Source organism: Macaca mulatta, chromosome 15 (genome assembly GCF_049350105.2).
Source record: "Macaca mulatta isolate MMU2019108-1 chromosome 15, T2T-MMU8v2.0, whole genome shotgun sequence".
Lineage (NCBI taxonomy): Eukaryota > Metazoa > Chordata > Mammalia > Primates > Cercopithecidae > Macaca > Macaca mulatta.
In genome coordinates, this window is record NC_133420.1 from 60,173,330 (window position 1) to 60,192,594 (window position 19,265).

A 19,265-nucleotide genomic window follows, 5' to 3' on the forward strand; every position below is an offset into this window, starting at 1 on the left:
CGAGTCATGATCATGCCTGGGTGACAGAATGAGACGCTGTCTCAAAAAAAAAAAAAAGAAGAAGAAGAAAAGAAAAAGCACCCTTTGGAGGAGTCAGTGCCTGTCAAAGCCCCAGAGAGCATAACAAGCAGTCCAAGGGAAGGCCAGTGCTATATCGGATCAATCATCATCATTATAACGCTAGCAGTTACTTTGTGCCAGTGCTGCAGTAAGCATTTTTTTTTTGTAATAACTTTATTAAGATATATTCATATACTATACAATTCACCCATTTAAAATGTGTAATTCAGTGGCTTTCTGTATATCCACAGAATTATGCAACCGTCACTATAATCAATTTTAGAACATTTTCATTACCCCAAAAAGAAACCTGCACTCTTAGTCATCAACCATAATCCCCACTGCCCCATAACGCTAGGTGGCCACAACCTTTCTTTCTCTATGGATGTGCCTGTTCTGGAGATCTGCTGTGAGTAGAATATACCATGGAATATACCATGCTGTGACTGGCTTCTTTGACTTAGCAGAATCTTTTCAAGTTTTATCCGTGTGTACCAAGCACTTTACCTACATTGACCTATTTAATTCTTACAGCAACTGGAACTGTGTGTATTGTTGTTATCCTCATTCAATAAATAAGGAAACTGAGGCATGGAAGGGTGGAGTGACTTGCTCACGGCCACAGAGTGAGTGACAGAACAAAATCTAATATATAAAGCAGATAAAAGCAGAGTTGAGGCCTGAGTGGGAGTCTGGACTCCTCCTCTGCTCCTCTTACTCCACCTTCCCCTCCCGGTCAGTCCTTGAGGCACTCCCATGAAATCCAGGGCACTGATTGAACGCCACTGTCTTAGACTTCATTTTCTCTAATTATAAACTGGGCACTGTGAGGCCTGCCCTGCCTTTCCTCAGAGTTGGTGCACAGTCATGTATCAAAGGGCAGCAAGTGCTACAGGGAGCCTCCCTGCTCCCCTAGACCCCATAACAGGAAGGAGAAAGAGGTACTACATATTTTTGAGCTCTGTGGGCTGCCTTGTACCCATTGTAGCCTGATTTCTCTTCGATCTGGGACAAGACTGTTCTGGTTTTGCACTCAGCAAGGCACTGTTGTTTTGTTTGTTTTGAGTCAGAGTCTCGCTCTGTTGCCCAGGCTGGAGTGCACTGGCATGATCTCGGCTCACTACAGCCTCTGCCTCCTGGGTTCAAGCGATTTCTGGCTAATTTTTGTATTTTTAGTAGAAATGAGGTTTCACAATGTTGGCCAGGGTGGTCTCAAACTCCTGACTTAACGTGATCTACCCACCTCGGCCTCCCAAAGTGCTAGGATTACAGGCGTGAACCACTGCACCTGGGCAATCTAGGTACTGTTTTTGCACTCAGTGTCTGGTTCCTGTCACCTACTGGAGTAACTCGTTATCTGTTCAAGACTGTTTGGCCAGCCCTTGGCCTGGTCTCATGCTATGTCATTTGGCCTATCCCCAAAGCCCTGTGTGTCCCCTATCCTGGGATCCCATACCACATTCTTATTTTCAATACCTTTAACACTTTAGTCCCCAAAAATAGGTAATAGTTTACTAAAATGCATACTCATACAAATGAGTGATTTGGGTTAGGAGATTTAGATAGGATCAATTTATGATCCTACAAAATATCTGACGGTAGGCAGTAAATGTGGCTTTAAGCTCAGCAGCCAAGGCAAAGAGGGAAATGCAAGCAGCTAGATTATTTCCAGTGTCCATAAGACTAAAAACATATTTTCTTATAAGAAGCAAAGCTTTTCTTGGAAGTTCCTAGGGCTGAAGGGAATTTCTTCTGCTGGGGACTCATAATAGGCATGATGTATATATCCCATGTGAACAAGCTTCTCAAGGGCCCTTGGCCACATAATCAGGTCATTAAATGTCCCTTGATGCAGGCTGATGGCAGAGACCAGAAGCACAGCTGGGTCAGGGCAGGACAAGGCAACCCAAGGGAATGATTCTCTGATGTTGGGTTTGATGTAAGAATAAAATTTTAATGACTTGAAAACAGTGGGTGGCAAACATTTTTTGTAAAGAGCCAGATAGTAACGATTTGAGGCTTTGTGGGCCATGGGGTTTCTGTTTTAAGCCCTCAGTTCTGCCTTTGAGGAGTAAACACAGCAATAGACAGCACATAAACAAATGGGCATGGCTGTGTTCTAATAAAGCTTTATTTATAAAAGCAGGCTGTGGGCTGGATTTGGCCTGTGAACCATAGGTTGTCACCCAGGAGCTAAAAGGGCTATGCATCCTTGAGACAATCAGCTGTGGGGGGAATATGTCTCTTAACTTAGCTTGGAATAAGAAGAATCAAGTTAAATGTTTGAGCTATTCTCTGGAGCAAGAATGCAGAGTACAGGCATTCATTCTGTGTTCCTATCATCAGACAGATTTGTGTGCTTTGAAAATCTCCTAGCACATAGAGGTGGGATCCTGAAATAAGGAACAGAACATCCTGCCAGGGCTTGTGCCCGAGGAGAAAGTCACTTGGCAAACACCAGCAGGGTGGCATGAGAGACCCATCCAGGCTGGGTGGGATCTGAAGGAAGGAGACAGGCACAGTTTAGCGGATGGGCTAGCACAGTGCAATAACGTTTATGTAGGCCAGTGGTTCTCACAGTCTAACCCCTGGACAAGCTGTGTCAGCATCACCTAGGAACTTTTTAGAAGTGCAAATTCTCAAGCCCTGCCCCAGACCTATTAAATTCAGAGCTCCGAAATTAGGGCCCAACCATCCGCATTTGAACAAGCCCTCCAGGTGCTTCTAAAGCAAGCTCAGGTTTGAGAACTGCTGATGTCATCCATCATAACTTCTGTGTTTCTCCTCTTGAGCAGGGAGAGAGCCAGAGGATTCTCCAAAGCCAGGACCCAAGTCTTCTCTGACCATCAGTTTTGTTCAGAAAGCCAAGCGCCAGAACAACACCTTCCCATTCTTTTCTGAAGGAATCACATGGAACCGAACTGCCCAGGAGAAAGTGGCAGCCTTGGAGCAACAGGTTCTGATGCTCACTAAGGAGCTGAAGTCTCAGAAGGTGAGGTCTGGTCCCAGAGAGGCCCAGGTTCCAGTGGACCCCTCCAGTTCCTGGAGCCTTTCGAACAAACTAGATGGGATGCAGTAGCCCTGCTGGGCACCAGCAGGTGTGGTCTTTAAAGGCCAGCAGGCACTAGCTCTGGTGTTTAAAGGCCAAACTGCGGAAGGTTGAAATATGCTATTGATTACTCAAGAACCTAATGTCACTCAAAGCAAGTCACAAAAGGGCACCAAGGGCAGGTATCTCTGGAGATCTACTCTAATAACTGTCCCTTGGACCCCTCCTGGAGGGCATGCATCGTCTCACCCCCTACCCAGAAAATGACAATATTTAGAGGCAGATGATCTGGATCTAGGGTCATGGGAGAAGCTGTCGATAGAACTAGGGGGAGGCTTTGACCTGGCAGCTGATATCTGGGCACAGATATCTGAATGACTGTCACGAGACTGTCACAGGAGAAAGCAAACAAGCAGCATGTGTGTGGCCCAGTGCTAAGCCAGGACCAACACAGAACAGTGACAGGAATATCTGGGCTTAATATGGTAAGAAGTTAATTATGAGAGTTACAAAAGGGAAGAGCTATATAGTCATTGTAGAAAACAGATCTCACACACACAGACATTAAAACTACTCCAAAATCCTACATCCCAGAGAGCAAATGGTATTAAAAGCCAGGGGCTACCTTACGAAGTAGTGAGAGTCCCAGGGCGGGGATGTGAGGGGGTTTCAGCTCCGGGCGGCAGCCCCTCTGTAGAGTGATAAAAGTGACTAAGGCAGTTACATAAATCCCAAGGGTGGGGCCTGGTGGGGCCTGGTAGGGCCTGTGGTGGCAGTGGTGGGCTCCACTGAGGGCCTAGACTGCTTTTCCTCCAGAGAAAGGCCTCAGCTTTTGTGTTTGAACTTTGGCTGCTTGGAGGCCCTTTCTGCTTTGTGTCCCAGTCCTGACTCCAGAGGACTTAGGCTGGGGAGGTGGGGCTTATGCCCTATTACCTTCTGAATACTTCTTATCACTTGTACATTTCTTTTCTTTTCTGCCCTGTTTTGGGGGGAAGAAATCTAGAAAAAATGCTTTCCCTATACCTGGTTTGGCCCCTCGTCTGCCTTTTCTGCCCCTAAGCAGTGACCACTGTCAGCAGATCTCAAGGGAACTGGCAGAGGCTTCATTCCTGGCATGTCAGGAGTTACTTTTTTTTTTTTTTTTTGAGATGGGGTCTCACTCTGTCATCCAGGCTGGAGTGCAATGGTGCAGTCTTGGCTCACTGCAACCTCCACCTCCTGGGTTCAAGCAATTCTCCTGCCTCAGCCGCCCAAGTAGCTGGGATTACAGGCGCCTGCCACCATGCCCAGCTAATTTTTTTTTTTTTTTTTTGTATTTTTATTAGAGACTAGGTTTCACCATGTTGCAAGGCTGGTTTCAAACTCCTGACCTCAAGTGATCTGCCCGCCTCAGCCTCCCAAAGTGCTGGGATTACAGATGTGAGCCACCGTGCCCGGCCAGGAGTTACATTTAATGAAGCAACTGGTGATTAGAGATTAGAGTTCTCAAAGGAGGGGGCTCATTTATTCATATGTTCTTAACTCATGTGTTTATTCACCAAATCTTTATTAAGGGCCTGTTATGTGCATGTAGTGTTCCAGGTGCTGGGAAAGAACAATGAGCAAAAGGCACAGGCTCTGCCCTTATAGGGCTTGCATTTCATGGCAGAGACAGACATTAAACAAAGCAACACCCAATGTGTAGTTATACCACGTGAAGTCCCGTCTGCTGCTGCTTAGCAGCCCAGCTGTCTTTTCCTCCTGTCATCATGGTGCTCCTGTTGTGAGGCTGCTGGACGCTCCTGAGAGCTGAGAGGGTGTGAAACAGAGCCATAGCAGCTACTCGATCCCTGGACTGGTAGAGCTTAAATCCCAAACCCAAACCTGGAAAGAAAAAGAAATCCTGAATATATGGGCAACCTCCCTTGACACAGTCTTTCTTTCTAATACATTACAAATTGTCAGATGAAGTAGAAAGGCCCCGGGAGACCTAGATTTCATGAAAGTTTGCCCCTGATTGCTCTGCATCTCTGGGGGACTCGTCATTCTTCAAAAAATAAAGGCAAGATTCTTGGCGATTAATAAGGGTTGCCCAGGCTATTGACAACTCCCATATATTCAGAGGGAAATTGTCAGGAGGAAGTTGTTGACGCATTGAAGAATCTGGATTTTTTTTTCACCAGGTAACCTTCCACCAGACCTCAACTTTGTGTCCTGGGACAGACGGTCAAAAGGAGAATGAGTTGTGATTTATTTAGTTTATCTATTTATTGTGCAATATGAGTGGATTTGTGTGTTCTTCAACCCATTCCACAAATGCACTTCAGTCTTCAGGATGATTCAAAGCACCGGCCTTTAAATAAGACAGCACAGGCTCAAATTCTGGCCCTAAGAAGTTTCTTAACCTCTCTAAGCCTCAGTTTCCTCTTCTGTAAGTGCAGTTACAGCCATGTTTACTGGAGAGACCTGTGCCCAGATTCATAAAGCCCAGTACCTGGCACCCAGCAGCTGCCCAACAGATGCAGGCTCTGGTTGTTCTGGCAATTACTGCATCCCTCCTTACCCTCCATGTCGATCTCTTCCTGCCCTACAAGCAGTGAGGTGCCCTGCTGAGGGGCTCTGAGACAGGCGGGAAGTGAGAGCCCATCAGTGCCTCCAGGAAATGTGCCGTGGGGCCATCCCAGTGATCGGGGAACTTCGGTCTTTATTCCACCTTAGGAAGGGAGGAACGGCAGTCCTGTCCTCTAGGGTTTCAACTATAGCCCAGATACTGAAACCAAAGAGGTGAGACAGAAAAAGCCAGCACAACTTCTGGGTGCCCAGTGGTGCCCCCAGGCACTCAGAATGCTGCTGGGAGAGCCGCTGTGCATCTGAGACCCTCATTAGAGTCCCATCCATCAGCTGGGAAGATAGGCACCTGGACTCCCAGGAGCTGCCCCTGTGAGGTACCTTCCTGCGTTTCTTTAGTGGGAAGGCACCTCCTGTCTGCCTCAAGCTTCAGGATGACATGAGAATTCGGCGTCTTATCCTGGCTCACCTGGCCATTGCCAATGGCTTTAGTGACTCTTTAGGACTTTCCATCTCAAACACTGTGAGATGCTCTTGAGAGCACACTGGGGACAAATCCCTGCCCTTGGGCACCTCACCGTCTAGTAGGGCACCTCACTTCTCTAGTAAGAGAAGATGTGAACACGGGAACTGCTGGTATGAAGCACGGCCCCAGGACTGTGCTGAGCCTTCCCGTGTATTTTCTCTGTCCTTACAATAGTTGTCATCCCCTTTCTCTGAAAAGGAAACTGAGGTTCTCAGAGCGTCTGCATGCTCAGGGTCTCCCAGAGGCTGAGCCAGCATTTGAGGAGCTCAGAGGAGTTGGGTGACTCGCCCATGCTCAGGCAGCTGGAAAAACCAGGATTGGGGTTCTAACCTCCTTCTCCAGGTCTAGAGGCTGGGCTGCCTCTCCTCCATAATCTCTTGGTGAGTCCCAGTATGAGACACAAGCACCAAAACTGCTCTTGAGAAAAAAATGAATGCACTCCCTGTATACCCCCTGGTGTCATATCAAACCACGGGGCGACTCTAATACCCATTAAGCCATTATCTGTCCCCGCACCTGCAGCACTGGCCCCACAAGAGGTTTGGGCTCTAGGAGATAGCACCAGATGGCTGATTGGCCGGGGACTGACCCTTGGAGTTGACAGAACTACACCCAGCCTGAAGACCGTCTGCTCTGGCAGATGGAAGGCTGTTGTCTGTGGTGATGTTGGCCATCTGTTGGCGGCTGGGAATGATGAACCCCTCTGGAACCCTGCCTGCGGCCCTCTGGGGCCACCTTAGTTCAATCAGGATTACTGGGTAAAGGAACGTAATTTTTTAGCAAACTTGGTGGGGCAACGTGCAGCCTCTTACTTTCCTAGAACTCCAGCCAAAAACTTCAGAGGACATGAAAGAGGGCTGGGAGGTACCTTGGGCATGTCAGCTTGGGGAGGGACACTTGCAACTTTCTCTCTCATGCTAGAGGCAGTTCTGAGTGGAGGAGGAACCGTTAGCCCCATTCATGAGAAAGCAGAGGTTCAGTGAAGAGGCCCCCTGAGCCACCCTCCTGAGAGTCACCTCATTAGATACACCCCCACGGATCCAGAATGGGAACCAAGGCCTGTGAACTCCAAAGCCCATGCCCCTTCATCTGACCCCTGTAGGGCCCACCACTGATGAAAGTAGCAATGCTCTAAAAAGATAAAGGGTTATTTTTTAAAGATGATTTATTGATTTTTAAAAATTTAAATAAAATAACAACTTAAGACCAGGTATAAAAATCTGAGATGAACCAAACAACTCGATTGAGAGATATTAAAAGTACTACTTGGGCCGCGCATGGTGGCTCATGCCTATAATGCCAACAGTTTGGGAGGCTGAGGTGGGAGGATCTCTTGAACCTAAGAGTTCAAGACCACCCCGAACAATGTAGGGAGACCCTGTTTCTACAGAAAATAAACTAATTAGCTGGGCATTGTGATGCATGCCTCCCAGCTTCCAGGGAGACTGAGGCAAGAGAATCACTTGAGCCCAGGAGGTTGAGGCTGCAGTGAGCCGTGATTGCACTGCTATACTCCAGCCTGGGCAACAGAGTGAGACCCTGTTTTAAAAAAAAAAAAAAAGAAAGGCTTAATTTCATCAACCCCTCTATTTTTAAGAATTGGTCCTAAGACATTGCTTATAATCCAGACTTTAGGTTTCCTGAATTCATGACATTCTCACTCCTCATCTTACAGGTCCTATTGAGGCTCCCTCCCTCTGCCCTGGTTCCTTTCTTTCAAGCCTATTTTATTCTGGTACAAGAATTCTGGGGGTTGGAGGAGAGCCTCCTGGGCTGTTGTCTTGGTCTTAGATTCTGGGAGCCAAATGCAATAAGGAGACAGCTAGATGTAATGAAATGAGCTTTGGAGTCAACTCCCCAAAACTGAGGGAAAGATACCCACCTGGTTCTGCTCCTAGGGCAAGTCTGAACAATGATGTCTGTTGGTTATTTTACTGGGCAGTCATCCAAGGTAATCTCCAAGTCTCAGCTGAAGCAGAAAATGGCCTAGGCTCCCAGTTATCCTGGAGCCACAGGAATGTTAATCTCTCTCCACTGAGCCCTGAGAAGCTGACTTCTTCATTCTGAACATTCCAAACATTCTCTTTTGGTTTGCAATCACTGTGCTGTCCTCACCCCACCTTCCTGCCACACCCCAGGGCTCCCACAGCTCCTTGGTAGTTCTTTCCTTCCTCCAGCTCTTTACTGGGGCTGTGGCTTGGCCACATTCAGAGGGCTGTCCCTACCCTCATCTCCCACCTGCTGCTTGGCCATCTCTGGCCCTTCTCATTCTTCACAGTTTCATTTAAATGCTCTGGACTGGTATTCCCCGCAACCTTCACCCCATACAGAAGTCATTTCCTTTCCCACAAACACCCTTGTTCCCCTGACTTGCAGTAGATCATTCCACTGAGGTGGGTCGCGTTGATTCCCACCAGCCTTTGCAGTCCTTGGAGGTGGGAACTCTCACCAGTCCCTCTCTGGGCCACAGCACCTGGCTCAGGGCCTGGCCTGGCACCCAGTGGTGCTCGGTAAAGGTTGGACAGATGGATGGGGGTGTGAAAGGAAAAGAGAACCTGAGAAAGGATGGTCACTAGTCCTAAGGTTTCAGAAGATGCAGGCTAAGGTGGTCTTGTCATTAGCTTCTCCAAAAAAGTCATGGTTTCTGGCAGTTCTCCTCTAATATAGAATTGTTCTTAGCAAATAAGCCTATGCAGCCAATCCATTTGTTTTAATACTTTGGTATGGTATAGTTGACATGTCTCTAGGAAACCATGTTTTTCCAAATGAGAAGCACAGAGCAGGGCAGTGTTGCCTGAAAGTCATACCTACCTGGTATGAGGTCCACGTGGGCCTGGCTGCTGATATCTTGATCCTGGCCCAAAATGAATTCACATCCCTGCTTTAGGACAGATAGGCCTGAGTCCAGGCATGGCCCTCCCTGGGGACATTACAGGCTTAAAGGCACAGGGAGCTGAGCAGACCTTGAGTTCCTGTGTGAATCAGTTGACCCTGCTGAGGAATAAATCAAGCTCTGTTGTTTCTGAAATTTCTAGAGTTCCTTCCACCAGCTTTGCAGGCATCAGCTGGTGGGCTGGAGGGAACTAGGCACAAATGGGTTGAATGAGGCCCTCTGTGCGTGGCTTTACATGGGGATTGCCAGTGTATTTCCTCTTTAATGCTGCCTCAATTTGATTGGTAGTGACTAGATGCTATATTGAGAAGGATTCTGAGGCCTCAACTAGGCTGTGCAGGAAGAAGTATGGGAGATGAACTAATAATGTCTGCCACAGGGATGATGAGGGAAAAGTAATGCCACATAGCTGCCACCCCTGGTTTTCTTAGTGACTGAGCACAGGCTTTGGAATCTGGCCAGTTGAGACTGAATTCCACTCTACTCTCTGCTGGGCCTCAGTTTGTTCATCCCTGAAATAGATGTGTATATGTCAGGGTATGGGTTCAGCTGCTGTAACAAAAACATCTCCACTGGGCATGGTGACTCACACCTGTAATCCCAGCACTTTGGGAGACCAAGGTGGGCAGATCATTTGAGTCCAGGAGTTTGAGACCAGCCTGGCAACATGGCAAAACCCCATCTCTACAAAAAAAAAAATACAAATATTAGCCTGGTGTGTTGGCATGTTCCTGTGGTCCCAGCTACTTGAGAGGCTAAGGTGGGAGGATCAGCTGAGCCCAGGAGATTGAGGCTACAGTGAGCCATGTCCGTACCACTGCACTCCAGGCTGGGTAACAGAGTGAGATGCTGTCTTAAAAAAAAAAAAAAAAGGTTCAAAGCACTGTGGCCCAAAACGAGTGAGAAGTTTCTCACTCACATTAAAGAACCCAGAGGTAAGTGAGCAACTCTGAGCTGGCGAGCAGCCCTTTCTCAACACGTACCTTCTGCTGTGGCTCTGAGGCGGCCATGCTAGTTCCTGCCACTTCCCAGCCAGAAGCAAAGAGAACTGGACCAGGGGAGCATGTGTCTACTGGTTTTAAAGGTAGGACCCAGAAGCTGCCCATCTCACTTTTCATTTCCCATTTAGGCAGAACAGTCACTGGGCTACACCTCACCATGGCTTGGCTGGGAGATGCAGTTTGAAGCTGGGGAACCATGTGCCCAGCTAACACTCACTTGAACAGAGAAGGAGAAAGTGTCAGGATGAGATGCCGCAGGGATGCTGCTGGGCACCTGTCAGGGTGGTTAGGAGAACTACTGATAACATATGCCCCGCTCTGGCGCCCAGCAGGCCCTCCCTGAGCTCACAAGATGCTTCCCTCTTCCTGCCCAGGAGCTGGTGAAGATCCTGCACAAGGCACTGGAGGCCGCCCAGCAGGAGAAGAGGGCGTCCAGCGCATACCTGGCGGCGGCTGAGGACAAGGACCGGCTGGAGCTGGTGCGGCACAAAGTGCGGCAGATCGCGGAGCTGGGCCGGCGGGTGGAGGCTCTGGAGCAGGAGCGGGAGAGCCTGGCGCACACAGCGAGCCTGCGGGAGCAGGAGGTGCAAGAGCTACAGCAGCACGTGCAGCTGCTTATGGACAAGAACCACGCCAAGCAGCAGGTCATCTGCAAGCTCTCTGAGAAGGTCACCCAGGACTTCACGCACCCCCCTGACCAGTCTCTTTTGCCCCCCGACGCTGCCGACAGGGACTTCCTGAGCCAGCAGGAGAAGATCGAGCACCTGAAGGTAGGGGCCTTCCCTCCAGGGCCTGCCGGTCCTGCGGGTCCTCTGCCCCGGCCCTCAGGGAAGGGGTGCTCTCCACCCCTAAGGTTTGCTGGGTGGAGTGGGGGATATCCCTTCATCCTAGAATATTTACATTAGAAACACATGTTGATGGGAATATTACTCTACGCTTCTTCACTTTCTTTACCACAAGGCCCAGTGCAGTTTGCCTGGGCCTTGATTGACCCATTAACCAGTAGCCCTGGTATCCTGGGCTACTGCAAAGTGAAAGTGCCTCTAGATTATCAAATGAGAGATGAAAGCCCGAGACTAGCTGAGTGTGGGGCCTGGCCTGGTCAGCCTCCCTTAGTGCCATCCCAGTGCACCCGAGAGCCCTAAGGGGCCAGCACAACCCTCCCCGCACAGTCCTGTGCCCGCACACCATACAGATGACCTGCAACTGGCAATAGTCACCGCTCCCATCTGTAGAATTTATAGGGTGTTTCCTGTGTGCCAGGCACTGCCCTCGGTGCTTTGCCACATTTAGTCCTCGTGCCAGCCCTGTGAGGTGAGGCAGCCACTGGTGTGCTCCCCCTTTACAGATGTGAATGCTGAGGCTGAGAAAGGTTAAGGAGCTTGCCCAGGGTCATGTGCTGAAGAAGTGGGGGAGCTGGAGTTGGGTTGGAGCTCATGTCTGCGGAGCTCCAGTCCATGTCTGGACTGTCTGCTCTGCTGCCACTTCTAGCTACTGCCACCATCCCTGCTCCCCCTTTCCTCCCCTTCTTTCCCCTTCTCTGTCCCTATCTTTCCCTAGGCTTCCCCATCCCACAGGGACCAGTGGTGTCACAGGGGGTAGGAATTTTATGTGAGGTGTGTTGCCTGCCATGACCCGCAGCCTCCTCTCTAAAGGGTTGTGACAGGAACTGTCCCACTGGGAGGCCTGTGACTGTGGAGTGCACCCATAGCCCCCACTGTCCCTAAAGGGAGCCATACAACCAGGGTTCGTCCTGCCCCAAACCCTGCCACTCACAACCACATATGTACAGTCAGATGCCATATAATAATGGGCTGCATATGTGGTGGTCCCATAAGATTACAATGGAGCAGGAAAATCCCTATCACATAGTGACTTCATAGCCGTTGTAACATCATAGCACAACACACTACCTTATCTATGTTTACATGTGTTTAGGTACACAAATGCCATTATGTGACAGCCACCTATGGTATTCAGTACAGTAACAGGTGCACAGGTATGCAACCTCGGAGCAATAGACTACACCATCTAGCTGGGTGTGTAGTAGGCTAAATCACCTAGGTTTGTCTACGTCCACTCTATAATGTTAGCACAACAATGAAATCAACTAGCGGATCACAAGGTCAGGAGTTCGAGACCATCCTGGCTAACACAGTGAAACCCCGTCACTACTAAAAATACAAAAAATTAGCTGGGTGTGGTGGCGGGCACCTGTAGTCCCAGCTACTCGGGAGGCTGAGGTAGGAGAATGGCGTGAACCTGGGAGGCGGAGCTTGCAGTGAGTCGAGATTGGGCCACTGCATTCCAGCCTGGGCGACAGAGTGAGACTCCATTGTCAAAAAAAAAAAGTGGGGGGGGGGAGAAATCACCTAATGATGCATTTCTCAGAGTGTATCCTCATCATTAAGCGACACGAGACTGTACATATAGACATATAACCTTGAGAACTCTCGTGCTACTCTATCAAGGAACTAGTGGGTGAGGGCAGATGGAGAAAGAAAAAAGAAAAAGAAATCAGGAAGTTTTTGAGAGAAAAACTCTCAGTGAGCAGTGTTGAAGAGTGGCCACCACCCAAGCTTTGAAGTCTGACTGACCTGTTTGGCTGTTGGCTCTGCCTCTTTCTAGCTGTGTGACTTTGGGCATGTTATCTCACCTCTCTTCAAATAGCCCAACTAGTCCTCTTGACTAGGGCTGTTAGAAGGACAAAGGAAAAGGACGTGAAACCTGATTCACTTCCCTTTCATTCAGCAAAGACCGAAAACCCACATAACCAGTTCCTGAATCTTTTCCTTTATTTAGTCTGAAATCAGAGATTCTTTTGGGTTAAAATAAAACATAACCTTTCCAATGCAAATGCAGCTAGATGATTAGAAAGCTCTCAGCCCTCCACACAGCAGAGAAAATGCTTCCATCTGATTGCTTTGCTACTCTGCCTGCCTCCAGCCAGGCGTCTTCCTCTTCTTTCCACCCATACTGCCAGAATCCACTATGCAAGCCCTGGTAGCGCAGCACAGAGGTCAGAAAGATTTGTGGTGGTGCACGCCTGTGTTCCCATCTACTCTGGAGGCTGAGGTGGGAGGATCGCTTGGGCCCAGGAGGTGGAGGTTGCCGTGAGCTGAGATCGTGCCACTGCACTCCAACCTGGGTGAAGGAGTAAAACACCATCTTAAAGGAAAAAAAAATAAAAAAAGAAAGAAAAGGAAAAAGAATAAAAAAAAAAAAAAAAAAAAAAGAGAGAGAGAGAACGCTAGATCAGCCAGGTAGCTTCAGACAGCCTGAGAGTTGATTGTAATCATGGACTCACTAGGAGACTGAGTGTGCCCCTGAATTTACATATTCAGGAATTTTCTTGATCAGTGAGCTCAGCTACATGGAGACTCTGGGTATGTGATTCACATTAACCAAGAATACACTAGTGGATGATCCTCAGAGGCCCAGTGTTTTGTGCTTTGTGCTTTAAAGGGTTGCATAAGGCCAAGTGTGGGTGGCTCACACCTGTAATGCCAGCATGTGGGGAGGCTGTGGCAGGAGGATTACTTGAGGCCAGGAGTTAGAGACCAGCCTGGGAAACATAGCGAGAGCCCATCTCTACAAAAAAATAAAAAAATTAGCCAGGCACAGTAGCATGTGCCTGTAGTCCCAGCTACTTGGGAAGCTAAAGCTAGAGGATTGCTCAAGCCCTGGAGTTCGAGACCAGCCTAGGCAACATAGCGAGACCCTGTCTCTAAAAATAAATAAAATAAATTCGCTAGGCATGGTGGCACCCGCCATAGTCCTAGCTACTCGGGAGGCTGAGGTGGGAGATCACTTGAGCCGCCCAGGAGTTCGAGGCTGAAGTGAATTGTGATACTCCAGCCTGGGTAACAGAGTAAGACACTGTCTCTATAAAAAAAAAAAAAAAAAGAGAGAAAAGAGAAAGAGTTGCATGTAGTTGGTGTTCTTTATCTTTCAGCTTTTAGAAGACCCATCAAATATCCATTGTCTTGAGTCTGAGGATAGAGAGTGTTCAGGTTTCCTGCCTGCCCTGTGATTGAGGAACCCAACTTTAAGAAATGCCCCCTTGTTATTCAGACTTTGGTTTTGAGAACAGGATCATTGACCTCTTGAATATCAGGTAGGAAAGACTCAGAAATCTAGTCTGCCCCACTCATTTTCTGGCAGGGACAGCTAAGCTGGGGTGAGGGGGAAGGACTGGCCCAGGGTCAGGCAGCAAGAGGCAGGGCTGCAGCCAGAACCTGGCCTCCCACACCCGGGCCACCGCCTTCCACAAAGCACAGGGCCTAGTCCACGGGCATGGCCCAAAGAGAATTCCCGGGCTCCCACTTCCTGTAAAGGCAGGCAGGCTGGCTCTCTTCTTCCCCAGTCCCCCATCTCCAGAGTTTTCCTTCTTTCATTCCACTGGTGACTGTCCTATGGCTTTCCTCTTTTCTGAGGTTTCTCTTTTTCCTCCCTACAGTTCTGAGCCAAGACGAACACTCAAGGTAGGGCACCGAGCTGGAGGGAGAGGTACTGCCCGACGCCGCCCACTGCCACTGCTGTTCCAGGCTGTGCTCACTCTGCCTCCCTGTCCGGCGTGTCTGTGCCTTCGCTGGGGCTGGAAGCAGGGTATCTTATGTGACAAAAGCCTTCTTTCCAAAGCCTTAGAAATACCAGCGTGTGGCCGAGCATGGTGGCTTGCCCCTGTAATCCAGTGCTTTGAGAGGCCACGGTCGGAGGATTGCATGAGTCCAGGATTTTGAGACCAGCCTGGGCAACATAATGAGACCTCGTCTCTACAAAAAATTAAAAATTAATTAGCTGGGTGTAGTGGCACACACCTGTAGTCCCAACTACTGAGGGGCCTGAGACGGGAGGATCACTTGAGCCCAGGAGGTTGAGGCTGCAGTGAGCTATGATCATGCCATTGCACTCCAGCCTGGGTGACAAAGTGAGACCCTGTCTCTAAAAATAAAAAAGAAAGAAAAATAAATATCCATGAGCACGTCTAGGCCTGGGAGGAGGAAGGGGTAGTATCAAGGAGGGAGACCCAGCGGTGTGGAGCAGTGGCCGGCGCCAGAGCTGGGTCTGCTTTCTCTACGCAGTGCCTGCGGGGCACCTGCCATGGGCTGAACACACCTGGGTTTGGATCCTGGCTCTCTTTCATGACAAGGGGGACTTACTTTCTCTGTGTGTGTTTCCTCATCTGTTAAGTGGGAATTAGGGCACTTTAATATTTATCCCACAGCCTTGTGGATGTGAGGGAGATGGGCCAGGTCGTGGTAGGTCCTTTCCTCCACTGCGGGGGGCTTGTCGTATGTTCCTGGGCACTGGATTCGGAGCTCTGTCAGCCGACTGAGGGGGTGGGTGCAGGGTAGGGAACAGTAGCTCTCGAGCTGTCGTGCAAACTCAGTGAGGGAGACAGTGCTCACGTTGCACTTGCCACATGCCAGACACTGTTCTGAGCCTTTTGCACATATTAACTCACAGAATCCTCTCCCAGCCGCATGAGGCAGTGCTGTTATTATCCTCATTTTCCAGATGAGAGGATGCGGCACAGAAAGGTTAAGTAACTTGTCCAGGGGCTCAGCGGTCAAGACAGAATTGCCACCCAGACAGTGGGGCCACAGCATTCATGCCGTTAACCACCAGGCGGTGCCGGTACATGGCCAACGCCAGCATCTTCAATGTGTTGTTGTACTGTCTGATGGGTGGGAGAGGTCACACGAGCCTGCATGCGTGTAGCCAGAAGACACCAAAGGACAACCCTTGGAGGGCAGGGACTAGAGTATGGGCATCCAGGTGGATTCCAGCTGGTGGGGAGCTCAGATGGTGCCCAGCAGGAAGTTTGGTGGTTGGGGCTTTAGAATGAGACAGTCCTGGCCAGGCACAGTGGCTCATGCCTGTAATCCTAACACTTTGGGAGGCTGAGGTGGAAGGATTGCTTGAGACCAGGAGTTAGAAAATAGCCTGGGAAACATAGTCAGACCTCGTCTCTACAAAATCAAAAAATTAGCTGGGCGTGGTGGTACGTGCCTGTAGTCCCAGCTACTTGACAGGCTGAGGTGGGAGGATTGCTTGAGCCCAGGAGGTCGAGGCTGCCGTGAGCTATGATCACGCCACTGCACTCCAGCTTGGGCAACAAAGCAAGACAAACAAAAAGTATTAGACAGACCTGGGTGTGGTCACATCTGCCTTATACTGGCTGTGCCTTAGGCAAGTTACCTCCCCTTTCAGAGCCTCTGAGGCCTTGTCTGTTATAGGAATAATAAAAGAACATCCCTTCTAGGATTGCTGGGAGGATGAAGTGAGAGAATATATGCCTCATGGTGTTGGTGAAGGGAGTGATGCAGGAAGCCTGCACAGCGTCTGTATTCATAAGTTTCTATATCTCCAGACACTAAAGTGTTAGACTCCAGAGAGAGTGGGGAGTGGTCCTGGAAAGGCCTGATGCTCATGGGAGACTGGTCCCTGCACCACAAACAAGATTTTCTTTTTTTTTTTTTTGAGACAGAGTTTCGTTCTGTCGCCCAGGCTGGAGTGCAGTGGCCGGATCTCAGCTCACTGCAAGCTCCGCCTCCTGGGTTCACACCATTCTCCTGCCTCAGCCTCCCGAGTAGCTGGGACTACAGGCGCCCGCCACCTCGCCCGGCTAGTTTTTTTTTGTATTTTTTTTTTAGTAGAGACGGGGTTTCACTGTGTTAGCCAGGATGGTCTCGATCTCCTGACCTTGTGATCCGCCCATCTCGGCCTCCCAAAGTGCTGGGATTACAGGCTTGAGCCACCGTGCCCGGCCACAAACAAGATTTTCACTTCTTGCCACATAAGGATAGGATATGGGGACCGTGGAGAAGAAGCAGGCAGAAACTTGCCAGCAGAGTGGCTGGCACACACAGCAGCATTTTGGAAAGACAGTGAAGCTGTTTTTTTTATCTAGGTCAGGGACAGGATTGGATAGGTGGAGGAGGGTGGCACCAGGGGTTGGAACTCCCTGGGTCCAGCCAGGAGAAGGAAGAGAGCAAACTGAGTGGAGGCACAGCCATTCAGCCTTGGCACAGTGAGAGAGATGAAAGCAGGGGTGGCCGGGGTTGGGGAACCACAGAGAGCCCTAGGGGAGCGGTGAGTCGGGATGACATGATGAAATCAATGGGGAGCATTCGTTCCCTGCCCTGGGAGCAGAGGCCCTTCTAGTGTGTCAGGGTCTGGGCGGAGGGCATCAGCCCCTGGGCATGCATCGGAGCTTCCAGGCTGGGAAGACCTTGGCGATCATCTTGGCCGGAGTGAAGGCCCACACAGGGAGGGCCAGGACCACCTGTGGGCTGTGCACATGTGACCCTGATGAGGAAGTGCCCCAAACTCTGTGTGATGTTCTTCATTTCCAAATCAATCAGGCCATGTTGGAGTCATCCCTGCTGCAGCATCCCTTGCACTCGCCTCTAGCCCATACGACAATGGGAGAGAAAGGGCCTAAGTTTCAGCCAGTAAATACCCTGGAATTGTGAGGTATAGCTCTAAGCATGCATTAGGTGACTGAACGGCTTCTGTACTGTCCATCTGAGCAGAATTGAGAGCCGCTACTATAGCTGATCCTTCTCTGAGGCTCAGGTCCTTGCTTGAACCTTCCCAGTGCTTGTCCAGCTTCTCCTTGTATGTCCCAGCAGCAGGGAGCTCATTCCCTCCACTGGATGGGCAGCTTACAAAAGGCAAACTCAGAGATGTTCATCATAGCATTATTCATAATCAAAAACCAACTGCAAACACCCCGGGCTCAAATTTAAAAATGACAGGAAAAGGATTATGAGTAAGTTCTGGTAAATTCACCCAATAGAATCATCACCAGAGGTTGAAAATGATCATTGGGAAGCTTATGTAGCAACATTGAAAGGTTTTTCAAAGTGACACTGAGTTAATTTTACAGTATGATTATAAATATATGATAAAATATGTTGATTTTAAAAACAAACACTAGTGGAGCACTTGCTTTGTTTTGGTCCCTGTTCTTAGTGTTATCACACATTATCTCACTTAGTCTCCCAACTGCCCAGTAGGTTACTTGGTATTTGCCCCTTTTACAGATGAGGAAACAGAGGGTCAGAGTGGTTCAGTGGCCTGCCTGAAGCCTTCCAGCCAGGACATCACCCAGGGCTTAAATTCAGACCTATTGGTTCCTTTACCACATCATGCTGACATCGAGAATAGAGAAGGGGGCTATAAGTAATTTTTTTTTCTTGCAGACTTCCTCTTCTGTTGCCATTATTGGAAGTTTCCAAAGAAAAGAAGCTTTGGGGGCTCATTTGAGGGTGTGACTCCCCAGGACCAGGGAGATGTTTATGTCCAACTCATACTTCGCTCTCTTCTCCAGGATGACATGGAAGCTTACCGGACCCAAAACCGCTTCCTCAACTCCGAGATCCACCAGGTCACGAAGATCTGGAGAAAGGTGGCTGAGAAGGAGAAGGCCCTCCTGACAAAGGTGTGGGGTGGGGCCCTGTTCCTGCCATCTCCATCCCCAGCCCCTCTGCTGGTCCCCATGCTGCCCACCCCGTCTCACTCTCCTCATTTCCTGTCTGCTGCTCTCCGTCTGAACTGACCCTTGTGAGCAGGGCCCGTATCAGGTTCTTCTCCATTCCCCTGTGGTCTGGTGGCTGAGTCATTTGTTCAGCAGCGTTCACTAGGTAGCTATGGGGTAGGGACATCAAGACCAATAAGGCTGGTTCCTGCCCGCAAGGAGGGTGTAGACTATCGAGGGAGTGTAACACAATCAAGATGCACTTGGGACCGGGCGCGGTGACTCACGCCTGTAATCCCAGCACTTTGGGCTGCCGAGGCGAGCAGATTATGAGGTCAGGAGATCAAGACCATCCTGGCTAACACGGTGAAACGCAGTCTCTACTAAAAATACAAAAAAAAAAAAGGCCGGGCGCGGTGGCTCAAGCCTGTAATCGCAGCACTTTGGGAGGCCGAGACGGGCGGATCACGAGGTCAGGAGATCAAGACCATCCTGGCTAACACGGTGAAACCCCATCTCTACTAAAAAATACAAAAAACTAGCCGGGCGAGGTGGCGGGCGCCTGTAGTCCCAGCTACTTGGGAGGCTGAGGCAGGAGCATGGCGTAAACCCGGGAGGCAGAGCTTGCAGTGAGCTGAGATCCGACCACTGCACTCCAGCCGGGGAGACAGAGCGAGACTCTGTCTCAAAAAAAAAAAAAA

General features: G+C 49.6%; 2 protein-coding genes across 3 annotated transcripts in view; both read left to right on the forward strand.

Annotated features, from left to right (window-relative positions):
* Positions 1-19,265, forward strand: part of TRIM14 (tripartite motif containing 14) — a 288,671-nt gene that overhangs the window by 135,835 nt on the left and 133,571 nt on the right. The gene's annotated exons all lie outside the window — the stretch shown is intronic.
* The window catches only part of TBC1D2 (TBC1 domain family member 2), a 62,719-nt gene that overhangs the window by 29,807 nt on the left and 13,647 nt on the right, over positions 1-19,265 (forward strand). For both annotated transcript variants that reach the window (XM_001113321.5, XM_001113411.5), the window contains 3 exons: positions 2,856-3,052; positions 10,451-10,846; positions 18,418-18,528. In XM_001113321.5, coding sequence (XP_001113321.2) covers positions 2,856-3,052; positions 10,451-10,846; positions 18,418-18,528 — 704 coding nt within the window. The remainder of the gene's footprint in view (positions 1-2,855; positions 3,053-10,450; positions 10,847-18,417; positions 18,529-19,265) is intronic.